General features: G+C 34.6%; 2 protein-coding genes across 11 annotated transcripts; one reads left to right on the top strand and one right to left on the bottom strand.

Moving 5' to 3' along the window:
* Positions 1-929: 929 nt before the first annotated feature.
* LOC100747386 (serine/threonine-protein kinase SMG1) lies at positions 930-15,911 on the top strand. 9 transcript variants are annotated; one of them, XM_033324594.1, is made up of 16 exons: positions 930-1,158; positions 2,255-2,519; positions 2,594-2,817; positions 2,910-3,162; positions 3,253-3,382; positions 3,513-4,836; positions 4,935-5,091; positions 5,166-5,694; positions 5,760-5,947; positions 6,031-10,002; positions 10,122-10,395; positions 10,489-10,751; positions 10,839-11,115; positions 11,187-13,074; positions 13,152-14,180; positions 14,268-15,911. In XM_033324594.1, exons 2-16 carry the CDS (start codon positions 2,284-2,286, stop codon positions 14,450-14,452), a joined length of 10,929 nt encoding a protein of 3,642 aa, XP_033180485.1. In that variant the 5' UTR covers positions 930-1,158; positions 2,255-2,283; the 3' UTR covers positions 14,453-15,911. The 9 variants fall into 9 exon arrangements, with proteins under 9 accessions (XP_033180485.1, XP_012249172.1, XP_033180483.1 ...); XM_012393749.3 differs by having other exon boundaries at positions 930-1,195; XM_033324592.1 differs by having other exon boundaries at positions 930-1,195; positions 2,250-2,519.
* On the bottom strand, positions 15,796-22,557 carry LOC100747268 (TATA element modulatory factor). Of its 2 annotated transcripts, none has more exons than XM_012393751.3 (11): positions 22,163-22,557; positions 19,680-21,649; positions 19,490-19,597; positions 19,115-19,384; positions 18,696-19,034; positions 18,368-18,580; positions 18,143-18,289; positions 17,656-18,048; positions 17,363-17,600; positions 17,156-17,279; positions 15,796-17,073 (listed from the first exon to the last, which is right to left on the bottom strand). In XM_012393751.3, exons 2-11 carry the CDS (start codon positions 21,635-21,637, stop codon positions 16,787-16,789), a joined length of 4,077 nt encoding a protein of 1,358 aa, XP_012249174.1. In that variant the 5' UTR covers positions 21,638-21,649; positions 22,163-22,557; the 3' UTR covers positions 15,796-16,786. The 2 variants fall into 2 exon arrangements, with proteins under 2 accessions (XP_012249174.1, XP_003494906.1); XM_003494858.4 differs by having other exon boundaries at positions 19,496-19,597.
* Positions 22,558-22,766: the final 209 nt, after the last annotated feature.

The following is a 22,766-nucleotide window of genomic DNA, read 5'->3' as shown; positions in this document are numbered from 1 at the left end:
ATTACATAAAAAATTAACTGAAAAAACTCAAAATTCACAAAGTTATGAACTGGCAAAGTGGGGATCCAAAAAAAAAGGGTGTCCTGGCGTCCATGATTTCAACCCTTTTGGTCATCTGAAGCAATAAAGCCGAACCGATTCTTAATTAGTATAGATGCGGCTATAGCATGAACCTTGGAAAAGTCAAAACAATATCTTTTCACAAAATGGCGGCCGTTTGAAAAAATTTTCCTTTTTGGCATGTTTTTTTGGCAATTCCGAATTTTTTAAAAATAGTAAAATTAAAAATTTTGATCTGAGCGTGGTTGAGGCGATAGAGGAATATATAAAGAACATTCACACCAAATTTCAAATAAATCATTAGAGCTTGAGATATCGTGCACGCTAACTCGAAGAAAGTAGTTTCGAGAAAAACGCGTTTAAAGTTTTGAAATAAGTTTACTCGGACAACGTCTACTGTCTACTGTTCAATTGTTCCGGTCGGACCGGAGCAGATGTCGCGACACAAAAATGGTTGTAACTCATAAAATAATTGAAATTTTGAAAAATCCTTTTAAGGGCATATCCTTGAATGTCTAAACTTTGGAAATATAAAAAAAAATTTTCGATTTTTTCAAATTTGTAGACCAAAATACCCCCTTAAAATCTATAATACAGATCATTAGTTGCAAACATACTAGAAAGGTACAACATCCTCCTAAGTAACCTTGTTCGTTATTTGTGTTACAGTTACAGACACCTAACTTTAAGTTTTAATAAATATACGTTCTGAAAACGATAAACATTTTTAAAGGCTTATTCTCAAGAAACTTAGATTTAGTGAGAAAATCAATTACGATTGTTGGTACATTTTTGTTTGACACTAGATAAAGTGCGGCTTTTCTACGATTGCATATCAAGAAGTGTGATTATACATTATTTCGTCTATCTATAAATGCATTTCCTATCAATTTCACATGGTGTATTTGCTTATCAATGGCATCATTGATGGTTTTCTTGTATTAATTCTAATGCCATTGGTTGATCCAAGCCAATTGGATATCAGAATCGATTGAGATATTTTTTCAACAATATTTTACATTGGTTCAAGTTTTATTTAGTTGCTTCATCGTTTCATTGTACTTAGCTTCATCCCATTAGGAGACGTAGAAGCGTAACGTAATTATACGTAACCATACTAAAATTTTTAATTTATGTATGCAGATACAAAATAATTATATTTGCTTTAAATAATTTTTCTTTATATTGAGTGCCAGTGTCTGTTTGCTTCGTTAGCCAGTTCGTTATTATTTAGAATTCATATAATATAAGGTATCCAACAAACTGATTCAATTGTTTTTCTATCTATATTTTCATTTCATCATTTATTCTTATTTTATCTGTATATTACTTCTTTCCTGCACATAATGTTTCAGGAATCTCGGAAAAAATTGTAGGATTAAAAAGAATAATGTTAAAAATGCTACTCGATGTTTACAGAAAGCATGTCAATGAACAGTGTGGAAGGTACCACTCGTAAATAGTGGTTAATCCGTTTCAGTTTCGTGGTTGGTTGTTGGTTCTTGTGTATCCACCTAAATAAGTTAATTTAAACAGATACATATGTACGATTTTTCGGAAATTCCAAAGAATCTTTCATGCCTATATCGGTATACAAATAAAACCGTAATATATTTTGATTTTTACCAATTTATAAATCGCTTTAAAAGTTCTCTGTTGATCGGTTGTTGTCGATACGGTGTGTACCTATAGATCGAACGCGTGGGGAATCGGTTACGATACTGTTTCACCTTTCGATATCTTCTTTCGATTATTTTCCACGAAATATTTTCCGAAAGAAATCAAAGTGTGTTCCATGTTCTATGCGATTACGATATTACTTTCCAAGGGAACGGTACTTACATAAACTGAAATAGATATTACGACAGTTAATCACTCTATGAATTATCGTATCTTTTATACGTAAATAACTTGAACGTCGTTTTTATTTGAGAAACTTTGTAATAGATTTTGATTGTATTGCAGGATTTATCTTATTTTTTCATTACTACTTTTCATTTATTTTATGACCATTGAACTTTGTACACCAAGGATGTAGGTGCGAATAATGTAACCTTAAGAATATGTGAAAGTTATTGAATTCTGACGTGCCGTAATCAATTATAGAATACTTATGATTTTATGCTTTTTAATATTTATTAATATAAAAAATTATTATTACCTGTGATTGGTACATTATTAATGCAAAGTGTAGGTCATGCAGATCATCTGCAGAGTAATGTAATGAATAGCTGTGGGAACTCTAATATTAGCACAAAGCTACGTGGATCTAAGTGCTCGGAGATACAGGAAGAATCTGTTAGTAACAATCGAGCTAGTGTGTTGGAGAAAGGAGATGTTGGTGTTCTAAGTGGATATAACTCCAATGATTTTAATGCTCCAAGAGGCACTTTGGTCATTTGTCCAAGAAATACGAACAACTATTCGTCTGATCATAGTTTCTCTAGATTTAAGCCAAGGTAAATTATTCTTCCAATTGTTTATTAAAATTTCCTGTTCTTTTTTATTTAATAAATTGTTTATATTATTATAGAATTGGTGGTGCTCCACGCAATGAATTTCGAATGGCTCGGGGAGGTAGCTCTGGAGATCGTGCCAGAGGCTCTTTACGGGGTAGGGCCTTTAAAAAGACACCTATCGAACGTGATTCCAATACAGAAACTAGTTACTACCCTACGACTAGACCAAAATTTCAAGAATCGCTGAAAAATCAAGAAAATGCACAAGGAAAATATTATGACGACAAAAGAATAAATGGTTCAAATTGTTTTTTATCTCTAGAATATACTGAGAAAATATGATGTTTTATATTGCAATCAAATATATTAATTGATATTTCCATATTACAGAAGATTCTAGAATTTCCAAGCTTTTAAGAAGATTGTATCGGGAAGATGATTATGATCATTTTATGGTGTTGTGCAAACAAGCACAAGAAGGTATAATAGCGCTTGAAAATCAAAGATACATAAGACGAAATTTAGATGTCATCTGTGAAAGCCTATTAGATATACTACATACTGGGCCTGGACAAGAAGCAAAACAGCAAGTCGCAAAATGTTTAGGACGCATCGGCTATGCAACAGAACAAGATTATAAACGGTAAACAAATGATCTAATAGTGTACAGTGTGTTCATCAAATGTAACATTTCTTCCAATATAAGTAAAATTTTTGGTGTGAAAATCCATAGATACATGGATTGGGTCTTTAATAAATATTCACTGGAACGGAAAGATGATATAAAGTGCCTTCTAATTAAATCATTTGTTGAAGCTTTTAAATTGGATGCAGAGGCGCCAAGGCTAAAAGAATTTTCAGTGGTACTAAAATTTTCTTTTCTTATTTCTTAATTTAGTAGATATTGTGCAAGTTTGTAATTTTTTTTCGATTGGACTGAAAAAAGAAACAAAACTAATTATTTTAAGTAAAGTACATTAGATATCCTTTCAGCTAATGATGTCGCAATTGCAATCGACGCTAGAAAATGTTGATCGATCGGATCTATTAGTAGCAACAGTGGATGCGATATTATTGATAATGGAGTCTTATCCTGAAACGTTTTCAAATCATTTCCGTGATACAGTTGATATATTAGTTGGCTGGCATATTGACTTGACACAGCAAAAGACAATTGTAGCTTATGCCAGTCGTAGTTTGCAAAGATTGCGAACTTTCTGGATAGCGGATTTACAGTTTACTTTGACCCTACTAGGACAATTTTTAGAGGACATGGAAAGCTATGACGAGGAATTATCTTTACCAGAATGTGGTAGGAGTTCTCCTGGAGATGAAGCATCCCCCACTTCCAGAGAATCTATTCGACGCATTACATCCTTGATCTCGGTGTTTAATACGGTTACGAAAAGTATATCTGAGCATTTGAATCCTAATCTCACACCAAGCGTGCAGTGGTCGTTTTTATCTGATTGTTTATCAAAAATGCTGAAAACAGTCGTTAAAGCGATTGAATTGGATAACGATGAAATCTGGCTTTCGAATTTTACAGTCACACCCGAAATTACCGAAGAATTATTAAAATGCGTCAAAAATGTGGGCATCATACCATCAAAAAATTCCAATAAATCAGAACTAATCGAAGAGGATGTCATCAATATGTTTAAATCTTTGAATTTGAATAAAAGTGAATTAGAAGATTTAAAGCAAAATATCGAGAAGGATGCTGCATTGAAAGAAAGAGAATCATTGTTAAATATAATACAATGGATGGAGATAAAAATGAGGAAAGATTTAAATCTAACAGAGGAAAAAGAAGAATTAATAGTTGTTGCAAATGAATGCGCATTTTTATTATTAGGTCATCTTCAGAGTCGTATAACAAAAAATCATGAGCTACTTTATAAGTTTATTGATCTTCAGTTAAAAAGGATCAGTATCTTTTGGGATGACACAATAATTTCTATGTTAAATACTATTTCAAAAATAATAAAAGAAGTCTCCGCGAATTTGCCACTGGAACTAGTTCATAAATTGCTTGGAAAAGACTCTGCTTTACTCAAATTGAGATTTCGTGACTCAATTTCTATCCAAAACGCCAGTCTTGGAGTATATCATAGTCTTCTTAGTCTAAAAAATATTCCATTATTACAAGAATCGTATCGTTACATATTGTCGGATTTGGAAATTGCTTATAAACTTATCCTGACAGATATCGAAAATTTAGTAACAGATAATCCATTACTTGATGATATTAAATACAAGAAGAACGATGCAGAAATTGTAGTTATCTTTTTGCTAAGAGCTCTTTCTGATATAGGTAAAAATATATGAATGCATTGTAAAATTCAACAAAGATAAGCTTATTATATATCATTTATCGATTTATTTTATTATATGTTTTATTATATTTTCTAGCTAACGCGAGTAATTCTATCATTGGTATGTGGGCATTAAAACCAAGCATTTTAGAACTCTTGGCAGTTAAGCTGAAACCTTATGACAGCAGTTTATCGTCAACTAGTCCATTTTTGCAATATAGCATTTTGTATTTGCTATATGCGCATTGTTCTAGGTGAGTCATAAGGAAAAGAAGAACAGTAAATAACTAATTTAGCAGTTTTGATTGGACTATCTGTTTTATTCTAGATATAATCATTTTGTGCCAAGTTCAAGCTTAATAACTGGAACTACTGCTTGTCGTCCGATGGATATGTTTCCAGGAGCATTGGATGTTCCAACAACATCACCAACTAGTGGTCATCTTTCCATAATTCTAAACTTAATAGCTAAAACTTATAATGAATGCACACCAGAGCAAACGTTATTGCTTTTATCAATATGGATGCAAGAAATTTGTATACAAGCGGAAAATTACATTGGCATTTTGAGTAAAACAAAGGAATATGAGAATGTTCTCGCAAGTCTTGTTGCATGTGGAGCTACCATCGATCGAGATATTTCTATTGCTGTTTGTGATCTCTTTGAAATTTTAATGAGCGCAAAAAGTGTAACCTGGAAAGAAGAAATGTATGCTTGTATTGTAGACTTGGTTATGTTACATCTAACTTCACGAGACGAAATCGTGCGAGACAAGTACGGTTCATTATTGACACAAATACCTTTAAATATAGTGGTACCAAAATTTAACAGAGAGTGCTTATTGTCGGAAACGAAGGTAAGTGTAGGAAATATATTTAAAAAAAAAAAGCATGATTTACTTCAATTTTTTTTTTCTTATAGAAATATCAAGGAATAAAAAATTATTCGACCGAGTCTTTAATCCTTGCTCAAAGATTACATATGCGAGGAACTAGCACTGGAGAGATGCAAGCACAACATTTCAAGACTTATATGGCTTTTTTATTGCAAGAACAATATCTTGATGCAGCTGGATTGTCGGAAATATTCACTTTATGTTGGCCAATTGTGTAAGTAAAGACGTAACTAATTTCAAGCTACTTATTTTAGTTATGATAATGAGAAAATAGTACGATTTTATTTATGTTTATAGATCTGAGAACGACACTACCAAGAAGATGTATCGTTTAGCACTTACAAATAGATCATTCTTATACTTCTGGGCCGGTTTCGAGGCAGCTCAACATTGTGTAACGAACAAGCTTCGTACTTCACTAGGAAAGCCTCAAGAAACATTTACGTCAATCGAAAATGCTTTGAAAACATTAGCACGTGAGATTTCATACAGCTCTGAAACAACGAAAAAAGAGAAACATAGCTTGGATCATCTACTAAGCGAACATACTCGAGTACGATTATTTATTGAATTTCTTGAACATCTTGAGAGAGTAATACATAACGCAGCAGAAGGTTGCGCGATCGCTCTGTTACCATTGTCGAAACCAGTTAGAACCTTCTTTCATACTAACAAATCGACTTGTAAAGAATGGTTAAATCGTATTCGATTGGCATTATGTGTAGTGTCGTTGCATCCTGGATTAGCTAGCAGTGCTCTGAGAAATAGTCAGAGATTATTAGAGGATTTAAGTAATAGTGATAATACACAGGGTATTGAATTTGAAAGAGCGACGCTTTGTACGGCACAAGCCATGGTAATATTGGGAGAAGCAGAGGCATTACAGGGACTTTACGTTTATACTAAGGAAAAGGACAGAAAATTTCCGTGGTTAAAAGCTGCCATGGAAGAAGCTGCACATCGCTACGAATCTGCTGCCGAAGCGTATAAGTTAATTATAGAGGAGCATATGCGTGCTGCAAATAGTCGACTTGGAAAAGATGTAGATCAAGAGGAAGAGGGAGAAGATGTAGCTGACGGTAATAGCATTGGTGGTGTTGATGGCACTAGTGCGAATGAGGAGGTTTCCGATGGAAAAGGCAAGTCTTTTAAATCCGAAGGAGATAATCAAGTACTTGGTTTTTGTATGCAACGATTATCTCATTGTTATGAAGCAGTCAGTGATTGGACCCGGTTAGAGGCTTGGAAACAGCAAGAGGCTGAAATTTTTGCCCGAGATAAAAGTGCCGTTCTCAGAAAACAATTATTTACGGAGAGTAGCGCTTCTCAACAAGCAAAATGTTTAAAAAAATTCGAAAATGGTGAAAACATATGTTTAGACGACCTAACTGATTGGAGCTTACTGGATGGAGGAACCGGTAAAACGGTAAATTGGAATTGCGCGAAAACCTTAGTGGAATGTGGTAATACATTGACTAATATTGCACTTAGAATTCATATAAATGAATATAAAGATTATTTTGAGGAAGAGATTGAACGATGCCGGAGAGTGGCAGCTAAAATTATGGAAGAAGGTCTAAGAAATGTACCTTCGGAATACTTAAACGAATCTATATTAGTACGATTTTCAGCAGATGGGTTAAAAAATATCCTTTCTGGTAAGGAAGAAAATATATTCGAATTATATAAAAGCGAAAAACTTGATCATATGGATTCGAGCATACTGACGCGAACATTATGGTGGTCAGAATATTTCGGTAGAACAAGGAAGAATAATAGTCCTGAAGCGCGATTAGATAATAATGATGTAAATGATCTAAGATTGCATATTGTTCGAACTGCTAGAAAGGAAGGTAATTTTGAGCTAGCAAAACGAGAACTACTTAATTATTTAAGATCCGAACGAGAGCTTTGTCGGTTTGAAGGAGGCGAACGAAATTACATTAATCCCGACTTCGATCAAGCCACTGATGATGTTTTGAAGAACGTGATGCACGTAAAATGGTCAAAGAATAATATACGTGCTTTCCGTGAATTTTCAAAATTGCTGTATGATATGGAACGAGTTAATAAAGCGTTAAAGGTATGTAGTGCAACTGCACTTGGAATATCTCGAACTATCGTGGATGGAGAACAGTCGGCTGACTTACGTGAGAATGGTACAATTCTACTTTTGACTCTTGGTAAATGGATACAACAAGAAATAGGCAGCATTGAAAATGGTCAATTGGAGCAGTTGCTCGAATTTGAAGCTGCCCATAATGATGGCTTGATGAACAAACTATTCGGTCCTACCACGAATTCAATACCTGTTTCAGATATGATAATCGGTAGATTAACGCAACTGGGTGTAAACCAATGTCCAGATTTGCCACTTGCGTGGTGCAGTTTTGCGAGTTGGTGTTACAAATGGGGAAGAAAGATCGTAGATAATTCAAATTCAGGGCAGTTGACTGATTCGGATAGAGCAACCATACGAGACTTATTACCATTCGATACAAGTGAATCTGACTTGAACGCAATCTTTTCAATTTTGTCCCAAAATAAAACAATCCCTGAAGACGAAGGCGACATTACAGACACTTCCAAGGATGTTAATACTTCCGATATGATAGAAAATCAATTACGTAGCGTTTCAATATTAAGTCGTATTAGTGCTGATCGTCTCACAACGTTGGTTGATATATGGAGGCAAGCACAGAAGAGGATTTATGCATATTACGAACTTTCTGCGAACGCGTATTTCAAATACTTGCAACTTGCCGCGATTAAAGAGGCCAACGATTGTGCTACTATCACAGCTACACTTAGATTGCTACGACTGGTTGTGAAACACGCTCTCGAATTACAAAATGTTCTGGAGTCTGGTCTTTCCTCAACTCCTACTGCTCCATGGAAAGAGATAATACCGCAATTGTTTTCCAGACTTAGTCATCCTGAGTCTTACGTACGTACACGAGTATCTGAATTGCTGTGCAGAGTTGCAGAGAATTCACCACACTTGATCACTTTCCCAGCTGTAGTTGGAGCGGTTTCTGGTCAAAAGAAAAATTGCAATAAAGTACTCTATGAGAAAACAGAAATTGATTCATCTCAAAATGATTTAGATTTTATCGAAGAAGAAGAGGAAATGGACGCTGAGAGCTCTACTGTAGCTTATCAAGACGAGCAAGAAAAGTTTATGGATTGTTGTTTCTCGCAATTGGTAGACTGTCTATCGAATAGGATTCAAGATTCCATCGAGCAAGTGAAAATACTCGTCAAGGAGCTGCGTCGAATTACATTACTGTGGGATGAGCTGTGGTTAGCAACACTGTGTCAGCATCACACTGAAATTTCTAAGCGATTTGAACAACTAGAAATGGAAGTACAAAAAGTGCAGGATAATTCTTGGTTGAGTGTTGAGGAAAAGGATAAATTAATTGCAGAAAAACACAGAATTATATTGAAGCCAATAGTTTTCATATTAGAAAACCTTTCGGCTATGACTTCCGTTTCTGCTGAAACACCTCATGAAAAGACATTTCAAGAGAAATTCGGTCCTTCGATAGAAGAAGCAATCAATAAATTAAACAATCCTAAGAATCCTGCGAAACCGCAGATTGCGAGTATATGCTTGAAACAATTGGAAGGCAAATTAGCTCAACGTGTACATAGACGAGCCGCGTATTCCCTTTCCATGAACGATATCAGTCCGGTATTAGCCAATTTGAGAAATACATGTATCGCTATGCCAGGTGTTGCTGCAAATGATAACAAAATTGTTACTATAAAATCTGTAGACAATAATGTTCAGATATTACCAACCAAAACGAAACCGAAAAAGCTCGTGTTCCACGGTTCTGATGGACACGTGTACACATATTTGTTTAAAGGTCTGGAGGACCTTCATCTAGATGAAAGAATCATGCAGTTCTTAAATATATGCAACACTATGATGTCAAAAAAGGGTGATTCGAAAAAAGTATATAGGGCGCGCCATTATTCAGTTATACCATTGGGTCCACGATCTGGATTAATACAGTGGGTCGATGGCGTGACACCCTTGTTCGTCTTGTACAAGAGATGGCAACAGAGAGAGAGTACTATGCTTAATAAAACTGGTAGTTCTGCAATATTAAGACCGTCTGAACTATTTTACAATAAATTAACTCCACTTTTGAAAGAGCGAGGAATCGGTCTGGAAAACAGAAAAGAATGGCCTGTTCAAGTTTTGAAACAAGTTTTAGCTGAACTAATGGCAGAAACTCCTAAGGATTTGCTAGCAAAGTTAGTTCTGTTTTTTTTCCTTATTCTCATTACTTATATCTCCTCTCCATTTCCTGGTTACTTTCTCCTGCATAAGGAAGTTATTAACGATATTTTCTGATCTTTGTTTATTTTTATAGAGAGATTTGGTGTAATAGCATAAATGTTGGAAGTTGGTGGCAAGCAACCAAAAATTACTCCTATTCGGTGGCTGTAATGTCAATTATCGGCTATATCATTGGTCTCGGTGATAGACATTTGGATAATGTATTAGTTGATCTCAATACAGGCGAGGTTGTTCACATTGATTACAATGTTTGCTTTGAGAAGGGCAAAACTTTACGCGTACCAGAAAAAGTGCCGTTTAGAATGACTCCAAATATCAGAACAGCACTAGGAGTAACTGGAGTCGAGGTACATTAACTTTTTACGTCCTAATCATGTTATGGTATTATTATTATTATTATTATAAATAATATACACAGTTAAAATATATCTTCTTTTCAGGGTATATTTCGCTTAACTTGTGAACATACGCTCCGAGTAATGCGTCGAGGACGAGAAACCTTATTGACTTTGCTTGAAGCGTTTATATATGATCCGTTAGTCGACTGGCGAGCTGGTGCGGATAACAGCATTGCAAGTTACGGAGCTTGCCAGGCTAGAGCACGATGTACGGGAATTGGGAGGAAACAATTGGAACAGGAACTAACACGAGCAATGTTCGCCGTTCGAGCAGCAGAAATGCGTGCCGAATGGTTAGCAAATAGGTCTGTAGATCAGTAATTAGATTTTACCTTTATACTCTTCATAATAATTAGTCTGTATCATATTGACTAATGGTCTTTGATTCTTAGAGATGAGTTGGTGAAGATCTTTCCATCTCTGTGCCACCACTTGAATGGTTGGGTGGAGGCAACGGATATCACGCGTCAGTGTCAGGATTTATTACAAGACAGACACCAACAGCTTGCACTAGTCAAAGAAGCACAAGCAATGGGACGTAATCATCCATTATATTCTGTGATAAAACGTTATAATTCTTTTAAAAGAGCACGCGATGCCCATGAAAAAGCAAAAGCTGGGTTGAAAGAAAAGATTGAGGACTGTGAAAAGCAGATTAACATGCACAACGTAAGCTTTAATTATTTATTCATTATTTCTTTTATTTCGAAGAAATTGATCGAGTTACCTTGTTATTTCAGTTGGCACTTTCAATCGTACGAGGTCCGCAATTAGGACAATGGTTGGCTGAATTGGGTACGTCTACGAGTCAAGAGGATCATGTAGTTTTTGATCTTGTGAAAGAATTCTTACAGAATGCTGGTCAAAGTCAAATGATACTTCAATGTGAACAATCAGAAAATGAATTGACACAATTGGCTACACAACAGTCTATTCTAATACGAAATTGTTTGGATTTATTGAGTCAATATTCAGCGATTTGTAGCCTGTATCCGCTGAGTAATATGTCGCAACATCGTACAGTACTTTATCACGGTTGGGCTAACAAGCTTTTAAACACTGGAGGCGTCGAAACTTGTCATGAAGTTATGGTGCAATTTGAAAACACTTTTGATCCGATCAAAATCTCCAACAATCAGCAAGTTCAACAAATAATAACATTTTCTTATCAAATGCAAGCGATTCTAAATGAAGCAAATGAAAGATTAAAGAAAGCATATGAGAGAATGGTTTCGGAGGGTTTACCGGAATCAGTCACTAGAATAGAGAAAGCATATGGAGAATCGAGAGTACAGATACAAAACTTTCTGAGACGAGATAAAGGTGCGGAAAGGGCACTCGAATGCGTCAATATAACCGCACTCTGCGCTTTGAATAAGAGATACTTAATGATGGAAGGCGCTGCTAAATGTGCAGGGGACTGTTTAGTTGATCTTACATCCAGAGAAGGAGACTGGTTTTTAGACGAAATGCGTTTAATGTCATCGTTAATTGCTGAGCTAGTTAGTTTGATACCTGAATGCCATAAAACCAACAATGATCCCAAGATATCTCTTATATTAAAATGTTTAAGAGGATCCGATTGCATCTACAAAGGATTGCAAGAACTTAATTATAATTTCCACACGATCATTTTGCCTGAAGCGATGAAAACGATCATAACGGAAGAGCCAACTGTGATTAGAATGATAGGAGAACTAACAGAGATAATTGTATCATCCGGTATACCACTTGGTGACATTCTAGGCCAGTTAGAAATGCATCTCAGGTTTACTGTTATGGAAATGGATAGTCCTCATGCAATGATACAAAACGTCGTGAATAACATGAGATTAAGATTCGAGGCAATGCTATCTCGACCTGCTGAAATTCAAGAACCTAATCAAGATGAAACGTTAACGCCTGGTCAAATGCTTTTAATGGGCTTTAATGGTTTGTTCGAAAAGCTCCAGATGGAAGGTAACGCATTGATCGCTACTTTGAGTACGCTCGATATTCCCTCATCCTGGAGAAAAATTGATCAGATTCGAGAAGCGAAAGAAATGTCTGCACCAATATTCAATAAGACAGCTTGTCAGGTGTTAGAGGATATATTTTTGGTCAAACGATTACATACCATACAAGAGTTCTTCATGATGTGTAGAGATATTGCAACTGCATTTAAAGGTGGTTTAGCAAACGTTTACAATGACGAAAGACTAAACAAACCAATAAGAATCTTTACAGCCGATTACGTGTCACGGCAATTGCTTGGTGTTACTTCTCAAACATTAGCTATCGCACTTTGTTTCTTATTACAACGAATGGGTTTAAGCGTTACTACCGAGATTGAGCAAAGGGATATCGGAGCTGAGAGTAAAGTTTCGATAGAAGAATTGTGTAGAAAGGTTGTCGATATATGTTTAAAGAGAGGTCTCTTTTCTGGTTCTGTTCTTGCTCAAGCTAGTGCACTCAGTAGCACTCTTGAAAGTGTTTGGCGAAGAAAACAGAGTGCTAGATTTGCTCAGCAATGTGTCGAAGTAGCTAGGGCCAGCATGCAGAGACTTCAGCTACAACTAACAGCTCATCACTGGTTGCACGAGGATAGCTTACTAATGAGGTCAAATGTTAATTTAATGAATCCTTTGAGTAAGTCCTTGTTTGAATTTTTTTGTTAAAATTATGCATTTCTGTTTTTAGATATTAATTGTCTTATTTCTTTTCAGATCGTTCTGGATTTATGTTAGAACTTCGAAAAACAGCGACAGCACTTTCTGCTCTGCAATCTCGAGTATGTGAGGCACGAGATCAACAACAAAATCTTGTTTCCAGCGCAGTGCAACGATTGAAATGGGCTGCTGGAGCGAACCCTGCTCTCGGAGAAGTCATGTCCGCGTTTGATAACGCGGTACTCTCATCTTGTGAAAAATTAACTCGACAGCATAATCTTGCGACTAATGTAATCAATACCTGCAATTCTATATTGCATTATGAAGCTCTAAGAACTAGGACATCTGAAAGTGTGACACACGATACGAATTTTGTCAAACTGATCAAACATTGGGAAGAGAGCTGTATTTTGACAATGAATTTAAACATAACAGTAACCGCAATCGAAGAGAGTCTTGTCGAATTACTACACATGGAAAGTAACGTTGATATGAACTGGCTAAAGCAGGCTGAGAGATTTATCTCTGAGGCGATACTTGATGTTCAAAAGAAATTGCAAGAAAAGCAAGAAGGTTTGCTTTCAGCTCAAGAACGTTTGAGAGAGCAAGTATCGAGCTTACAAAGTGTATTAACCGAGCATCATAGATTAATGTCGGATGTACGAATATTATTACGAACTATGGTGAAACAAGAGAACATCGATGGTCTACAAGAATTCCTTTCTTCGTATCGGTCTTTCACTGAAAGCATATCGGCGATCGTAAAGGAACTGGAATCCGACAATTTAGATGCAAATAGAGGAAGAACGATTAAAGATGAATTGGAAAATATGGTAACTGTGGCACCAAATTTATACAACGAGTTATTAGGATTCGCCAATGAAAAGAAAATAAATTCAGCAAAGGTGTCTGAGAAGCAAAAAGAGATAGATAAGGAAAAAGAAAGGGACCGTGAAAGAGAGAGTGAAACTGAAACTTCAATAGTTAGTTCGATAAAGAAGAAAGGGAAATTAATGAGGCAGGAAGGTGTGTGTTACAGTCCTAAGAAAGGAATTCCACTGAACCGAGACCCAACTACAGGAAAAGGTGAGCTTAGTTTTATTGTGGATTTTCGTTAAGATTGCATAAGTATTTTCTTATTATTTTTCTCCCCCATTTATATTTTCTTCGTAGCTGTCCAAGAGCGAAACGCGTATGCACTGAACATTTGGCATCGCGTACGGATGAAGTTAGAAGGATGCGATCCTTATCCAACAAGAAAGTATACAACGGCTGAACAAGTGGAATACGTGATACGCGAAGCTCAGAGCACCGACAATTTAGCCCTCTTGTATGAGGGTTGGACACCATGGGTCTGAACGGAAAAAGATTGACGCAATCGCGTCGATGGTTTAATGCTCGTTACACGCGGTACTCGAGTTAGTACCGTTCTTCGCTCTATGCTCCACAGAGCTAGCTCTCTGTCCGACCAGGTGTGAAGTATATCTTCGTTGTCACCTGAAAGAGAAAGTTCATGTCTGTAAGGATGCCGTTTAAGTTCGGCTGCGCGCACTTGCATACAGAGAAATTCCAGCGCGATTCACGAACGAATTTCGATTCTGGCACCGATTCTATGATTATCTCAAAAATCTCTCGTTAACAATGCGTACTGTGCGATCTATATCGAGGTTTCTTCTTTCCTTTTTTGCGTCTACATAATCTTTGTCCGTTTTCCTTCTGGTCAAAGTAGACTAACGTGCAATAGCCGAGAAACAAAAAGAAGCAGAATTAAAAAAAAAGCGTGCACTTATGTACTATTTGTTGTTATGGACAGGGCAACAAAGATTGTTTCGACAAGCAGGTTAAAAGATGAGAGGAAGAAAATATAAACTGACGTACGACCGAAAAATCAGCAGTCTTATTGCGTATATTGCTTGTATGCTTAAATGTCGATGTTAGATTTGGGAAAAGCATAGAATCTGCCGCATCTTTGAAATGACAAGGAATAAGGGCAGAAAATTTTGACAATGACGCGGAGGAGCTCGATAACGATAAACGCGTCGATAGTGACACTGCCACAGATATTTGTTCGAAAGAAGATCGATATCTATTATTTCTTTATTTTAGTAAACATTGATTGAATTTTATAATTGTAACCTAATCTTGAAAGGAAGAACGTGTATAGCGTTCGCGAATGAGTAAGGATATATTTGGAAATTTGAAGCGGGACCAAGAACGATATGTCACTGTCGAATCGCGAGCAAAGTAACCGAGATTATGGAGATGCTGGATGAAAAACAAAGTGTATTTTTCGTGTTCGTATTCGCTACTCGATATTAATGTAAATCATCATGATCTCAGCACTCTTATTTTTTTTCCTAAAGTGGGAGTACATGTTTTTCCGAAATTTCAATTGATAATTGTCCAAATCATACAAGTTTATCGCGAAATTTATCGTAAGTATTATCTTTTTTTTTATATATATATATATATTTGGTAGAATCTGTCATATTAATTCTAGAAGTTTATTTCAACAAATATTATACAACAATCATGGTAATCAGTCATTAATCTGTAATAGCTTATAAGAATCGGGAATTGTGAGAAAAAATGATATTGCAAATCTGAAACAAAATTTGTTCCTTTTCATATTAAACATGTGATGATCATAAGCGTTGCTGGATCATACTATTTTCTCTTTTCTTTCTATCTTTTTTTTTTCGAGGGAAAGGGGGAGGAAAAGAAGGTCGCACTTTATAACCAATAAAGTTTACGGTATGTATAAAAATTATGAAAAAGATGTATTCCCTTTGGTTTAATTACACTTTTGAGAAACAATCACGTCTACTATTCATTTACTTTAAACCTCTAAGGTACATTATGATCTTTTCTATTCTGTCATTCTTGATTATATATGTCATTATGTTTGGGATTTTTTCAAAGCTATTTTTTCTAATCATTTCTGTTCCTTTTACTTTGTTCTATTTCTGTTCCCTAGAATCTCCCATAATATATACTGTACATTTTTATTCTTACCTCCCTTCTCCCTGTTTCTGTCGAGATTGTAAACCATCATTGTATCAGTGAAACCACAAAGAATACAACTTTCAATAAAGGAACACAATAAATTTTTTTTTAATAAATTACATCGTAATTCAATTCTATATTACAATATCGAAAACTTTAAAATTATATTACATCTTATATCACGTTGTTTTCCTTAGTCTATCTGTATACAATGTACATGAATGCATGCACAGTGATTAATTCCAACGACTAATCAAAGAATCGACCACGGTGACCATGGCGATACACGTAAAATTTTACATTGCATATATTGGAATTTTACATAGCGTTAGTTTGTAAACTAACATGATTATTAATTATTGGAATTCTAGAGCAATGAATTGTCTGCAAAATTTATCAAAACAAAGGTCTCCAATTTTCCATAAGCATTCCATGTAAAACACGTATAAACAAAATTTCATTTTTTTACTCCGTGGAATTTCAAATCTCTTGAAATAATTTCACATCAGTCTCTTGCTACGTTTTATCTTTTTTAAACGGCTTCAGCAACTTCGTTGCTGTATCATGTATAGTATCGTTGGCAAACTTATCGCCGAATCTATATCATCGTAAATTGTTAATTATGTTATGGTTCTATATCTATAATATTGAATCAACCAATAAACAAATTTTATTTATAAAAAGCTTCAGGCATCTCGCTTCAAAAGCTGATCAATTTGTGTTTTGTACATCTCTTTGACATCTTGTAGGTCCAAACGTAGTTCCTGATTCTCTTCCATTTTTTCACCGTACATTTGTAATAACGCATCATATCTAGTTTGTATTTCTCGTAAACTTTCGTTTAAAACCGCAACATCCATAACCTTAACATTTAATTCTTCGATCTTCAAGGTTAATGTAGATAACTCTGAATTTAACACGTCTCTTTCTATATTACGCCGTGATAACTCCCACTGAAGTTGTTGTATTTCGCCTAAAAATTCAAGCGAATAATTGATACTATCAAGTAGTTAAATCAAATGTACTTTATTATTGATAAATATTTGAACACATACCATCCTTTTGCTTCAACTGAGCTTGTAAATTTTCAAATATAGAAGTACTACTAGAACCCGCTCTGATAGTGTCGAACGTCATTGTATAGCTTTCAGCTTTGTTTTCGGCAGTAGAATTGTACAACTGCAATACGAAGATAAAATTTTTTAATTCGGATTTCGGTAAAAAGAGAGAAACAATAATCACGATGTATGCAAATGCACTACCGGCCAAATACTATCTATGGTATTCGCAGAATCTTGTTCTGTGCTAGGGGTAGGACTAAGTCGTTCGTTGTCTTCAATATTTTGTTGTTGTTCTGACATTGCATGATTTTTCCTTCTTTCTGCGTCTGTAGCTGCTTTTTCTATAGATAATTTATTCTCTAACGCAATAATTTCTCGTTTTAACTCCATTATTTCCGAAGTATGAGATTGATCAAGGCTTTCTATCGTTTGTCGTTGCCTGAAAAAATTATGCCCTTATCGATTTTTCTACAAAGAATGTTGATTTTTCTTACCTCATATTTTGTTCAGCAAGCTTATCCTTTTGTATTACCAACTCATCATACAATTCTTGTAACCGCATTCTTTCGTTTTCTTTCGCAGCAAGCTTAGCTTCTAATTGAGACATTTTAGATTTTAAATTAACATTCTCTTCCTTAAGATAACGATCTGTTTCGAATAAATTTTCTATTTTTGTTTGCAACTCGATATTTTTGTCTGACAATGTTTTCTCTTGTTTCATAAAACTATTAGTTTTGTGTAACAAATTTGCTTGGAGCTGTTCCAGTTGTCTCAGTAAAGGTTTTGTGGCCGTTGATACAGATTCTGAAAGTTCCTCACTTCTAGCTTCAGCAGCTTCTAAGCGCTTTAGTAATTCGCTATTTTCGTGTTTCAAAAATTCTTCCTTTCTATATAGAATATAAGAGACAAAAAAATAAAAGCATTAAGAACTATTCGATTCTAATAGCAGCTAGGAAATTATATCTTTTGTAGAATATTTACTTGACATGCGTTTCCTCAGATTCCCTTAATTTGATTTTCAATTCTTCTACTTGCACAAGTAATTGACATGATTCTCCAGCATTAGTCGTTGCTTCCTTTAACTCTGATTCTGTCGCAGTCAAAATTTTCTTCGTTTCAGATAGCTCCCTAAAAATTAACAATATGTCAATTATACACAGTTATAAATTGTACATAAACATTAAAAATGCTTTTATATATACTAACGTTTTTGTAGTATCTAAATTCTTTTTATATGTTTCTGCATTTTGTATCGCATTTTCTAATTGCTTTTGTAACGTTGCTACTTCTTTTTCCAATGTTTTTGTTCGTGCAGTTAACGAGTAAACAGCATCTATCTGAGATAATTCAACTTCCTCTTTCGCACGCAATGATCTTTTTAAACGTTCTAATTCTGAGGTTTGTTCTTCTATTTGCTCTCTGTAAATGTTTCATATTGTGTTACCTTTTAATTACATTTATCATCTGTTTCCGCTTGTTCTTTTATTTTTATAATGTAAAAGAACAAAGGGAATAACGAATATTACTTACGTACTTTTGACTTTTTATTAAGGCATCATTTTCTTTTTCTTTAACTCGCAATTTCTTGATAATGTTACTGTGTTGAAGCTGCTGTTTACTTAATTTTTCACCTTCATCTCGAAGTTCCTTAATAATTTCATCTTTCTCGGCATTCAGAGTAGACAGTTCTTGAGACGATAGACGCGTAGCTGCTTCTACTTTTAACTGTTCTAAATTCTTTCTTAGTGAATCTCGTTCTCGTATTGCTTGCTGAAATTTTCTTTCTAAGGCAGATAATCGTTGTGTATATTCGTCAGTGATTTGATTTATGCTTTGGCTCTGTTCTGCGTGTTTTTCAAAGTTATCAAGTTGCCTATGCAAAATATAAAGCGCCACAGACATTAAACGGACATTATACGTTGTTTGATTATCACGTACTTCTTGAAAACTTACTTCTTTAAATTATTATTTTGTTCGTGTAATTCCATATTCATTCTACTAACATCGATGAGCTTCGATTCCCTAGCTTCTAATATTTCCGTCATCTCTTGTATACGTTTCAATAATTTTTCTATCTCAACGTTCATTTCATCAGATCCTACGCTGATTTCGCTCAATTCCCTCGAATGTCCTTTAGTTTTTAATGTTCTCATTAAAAGATCACAACCTCTTGTTGATTGCAATTTCTGTCGCGATTGTGTCGAACTCGAATCACCATTTGGACTTTTTTTAACAAAAAATTTTGCTATTATACTCGGGAGAAAAATTTCTTATAGCCATAAAATACATGAAGTTAAATTACTCATAATTACTATCTTACAGTCATACCTGTACCTGGATATAACTTCGATATCGCTAGAAGTAGTGGTTTCTAATTCATCACCACTAGTGTGACCACTGGTTTGATCTGAACCAATTTTAATTAGATCGGACCGACTGTAATAAATGGAATCAAATTTATATCCTTTAAGTAATTAAGTATAGTATTAGTACTACGAGTTCTTTCCGGACATAATACCTTTCTGATGAAATAGGTGAATTTTCTCGAGGCATTTCCGTGCCTTGTACTTCTGTTTCGATTTCACCTGCTTTTTCGATCATCGCATCTTCTAACATTGTCTTTACGTAAGAACTAGAGTTTAAAGGTGCTTGTAAAATTCTTTCTTCTGATTTATACTGTGGATTTTCTTCTGAACTCCCTATCAAGGTTCCTTCACAACTTGAGTCTGTTGAAATCAAATGCTGATCTGAAATTTCTGCCATTTCTGATTTAAACGGATGAATAATTTCGCTGGTAGAATAACATTCTGTTTCTGCAGGTTCTATAGTTGAATTCATTAACCGATCGAAACTTTTTCGATCGGGCTTGGATATTTGACCTGCTCCATCAAAATATTCTGGCTTACGAATCGGTTGCGTTGTAATTGCTTCAATCGGCAAATGTAAATTATGCTTTTCGGTTACAGAATCTAGATTCAAATTTAGTCTTGTATCTGTGCTAGCTTTTTTCAATGTTAACTTATCATCTGAACTCGAATCCTGCATTTTTTCACTTACTGAAATACTACTAGAAGTTTCCATTTCGTTATTCGTTTGATCCTTCTGCTGATGCATTTCTAGCATTGTTACAATTGTACTTTCTGATGCAGAAGTATAAGAATCCTCTGCCAAATTTGTTTCATCTCTCTCATCATCAGTGTAAGGTATTACTTCTATGCTTTCTGGTGAAGCTTTTATTGAATGGTTACTGGATACACTTTTGTATAAATGTGATCCAAGACCTTGATATATATCTGTCGATGGTGTGCTATCCATACTGCTCATACATAAATTTTCGTGTGACGTTTTGATTTTCTCCATCGGAGGTTCATACGGAGAAATATCAGAAGGTGATGGATTTATTTCATTTTCTTTATTCATAATCTGTGGGACATTGATATCATCCCAGCAGGGGGTCACTGTATCATCCCTATCTAAAATAGACGACGAATCAGAGTGTCTTTGCTCCATGGGAGATAAATAAGGGCTAGTATCACTTTTCCAATCTTCTAATACTTCCACTCCAGAACTTGGAGATGTAACCATACTGTCTGGTAATACTTCTATCGACTCTGAATTAACTTTGGTACCCTTTGCAGATGGGCTACCATCCAATTCGGGAGTTGTAGTACAATCAGTATTAGATCGAGAACCCAGAATTTCGATGCTCTCTGAACTCTTTTTATCATTTTCTGGAGATACAAAAGATAATTTATTTGATGTAGAGACAGGTGAATCTAAATCATGCTCACAAGTTTCTTTTTTTTCACATTCTAATTTTTCATCTTCCTCCTTAACATCAGTATCTTTCTTTTCCTCCGAAGAATATTCGATTATTTTAGGACAATCATTAATCCTGTCATCTTTGTCAAAAGTTGTACTTGTATCAATTGTTTCAGTTGGAGGAAGTTGCTTTAATTCATTGAAATCAGATGTATCCGAAACATCTTGGCTAGGAACATTTTCGATCTGATCATTAGTATTCTTTTCTTTGTAATTTTTTGCTTGTTTACACTTTTTCTTGGGACTCGATGGTTTACTTTTATAATCTTCTGAGAATGATGACGAAGATACAAGCTTTTTGATACTTTCAGTGGGTGTACTTTGCAAAGACTTAGAATGGATAATAGCTTTAGCATTTTGTTCTGGTTCATTAAATTTAGGTGATTCAAAAAATGATCCAGTAAAACTGCCCCATATACTGCTTGTGGCTTCTTGTTTAGGTGCTTTAGGTTTTTCATGATGTGGTTGTACATTATGATGAACATCACTCTTTATCCCCCATGATGCAAAAAAATCTGTAGTATCTTCTGTGTGGCTTTCCAACGATTTCTGATCCTCATCTTTAATATCTAATGCTTTATCAATTGTCTTTTGAGCTTCTTTTAGTGCGGACTTAGCCAAATTGGCAAATCCAGTGGCATCAAACCAGCTCATTCTTTATTATATCTAAAAAGAAATATAATCATAATGAATACGAGTAAAAATGATTCGTGTTAGAACAAAATATTTTTGCTAAACATCGATTGTACTATATAAAAGTGCATGAAAAATTAATTTTATTAAAAAGGAAACAGAGCAATATTTAGAGGTTAGGGTGTGTACGATGATGTTTATGAATTACATTTAACATTATTCATATATTATGCATACATAGACTTGAAAATCACCGCACAGTGAATTAAGAAAAAATTAGAGAAAAGACGATTCAAAGATAATAATTGAACCAAAATATGATGGGAAGTTACTGTTTGCATTTTCGTAATGAAAATTTATAATAAAAAAGCAAAGGACTCTGTTTTTAAAAATGTCTTACATTTGTTTTTTTAAGATTATATTAAAATTATTAGGGCCAATGTATCAATGTCATTTGCATAAACAAAATATATATTGAATCCTTAATGACAATAGCAATGCGATGATTAAGGGTGAAAAATGCTGTTTACATGTAGTTTTACTTACTTGCATATCGCTTTAGAAGTATTTTACAATATATAAAATTGGTGAATCACCAAAATGTAAAAAATTAACTGTAAAATGTTCTTGAACTGTTGTTACTGTATACCCGTACTAACTGTTATATTGCAACAAAAATACCTATGTGCGCATGGTAACATGTTATGTAAATGTTTCTTTTGCACATAGTTTACAATTGACTTTGTCAAAATTTATGTACAGATGAAAAAAGCAGAAAACATACACGTAATTCATTCGATATACTTATGGGCAACAGTACACTTGTATTCCACTTCTTTTGTGATATATGATTTTAATCTTTTTATAATGACTAAAATATTCGATGCTTTTTTCGAATTTTTAATAATGTATTAACTTATTTGACGCGTCAACGAAGTGCTCGCTACGAGCTGTATTACCTTAACACATGTACACGTATGCATAAACATATATATAGTTTATCAATGGTTTCAATCATAGAAAATTCTTATTTTTACAGGACCAGCATGTTCTATTATTAATGCTTTTTCTTACAATATCATAAATAGCAGATCATGGTTAAGTAAACGTGATGCTTTACAATATAATATTGTTTTTTTTAATCCAATAA

The sequence above is a fragment of the Bombus impatiens genome, unplaced genomic scaffold (genome assembly GCF_000188095.3).
Source record: "Bombus impatiens unplaced genomic scaffold, BIMP_2.2 scf_4016, whole genome shotgun sequence".
Classification (NCBI taxonomy): domain Eukaryota; kingdom Metazoa; phylum Arthropoda; class Insecta; order Hymenoptera; family Apidae; genus Bombus; species Bombus impatiens.
This window is presented reverse-complemented; position numbering and strand designations above follow the sequence as displayed.

Excerpts from the sequence above, each read along its gene's own strand:
- LOC100747386 (XM_024372239.2), top strand. The coding sequence starts at position 1,603 with ATGTACGATTTTTCGGAAATTCCAAAGAATCTTTCATGCCTATATCG. Across the intron at positions 2,818-2,909 it reads TGACGACAAAAGAATAAATG|AAGATTCTAGAATTTCCAAG; the intron begins GTTCAAATTGTT and ends TCCATATTACAG. Across the intron at positions 10,003-10,121 it reads CCTAAGGATTTGCTAGCAAA|AGAGATTTGGTGTAATAGCA; the intron begins GTTAGTTCTGTT and ends TTATTTTTATAG.
- LOC100747268 (XM_012393751.3), bottom strand. The coding sequence starts at position 21,637 with ATGAGCTGGTTTGATGCCACTGGATTTGCCAATTTGGCTAAGTCCGCA. Across the intron at positions 19,035-19,114 it reads CAAAATAATAATTTAAAGAA|GCAACTTGATAACTTTGAAA; the intron begins GTAAGTTTTCAA and ends TATTTTGCATAG. Across the intron at positions 18,581-18,695 it reads GCCTTAATAAAAAGTCAAAA|AGAGCAAATAGAAGAACAAA; the intron begins GTACGTAAGTAA and ends AAACATTTACAG.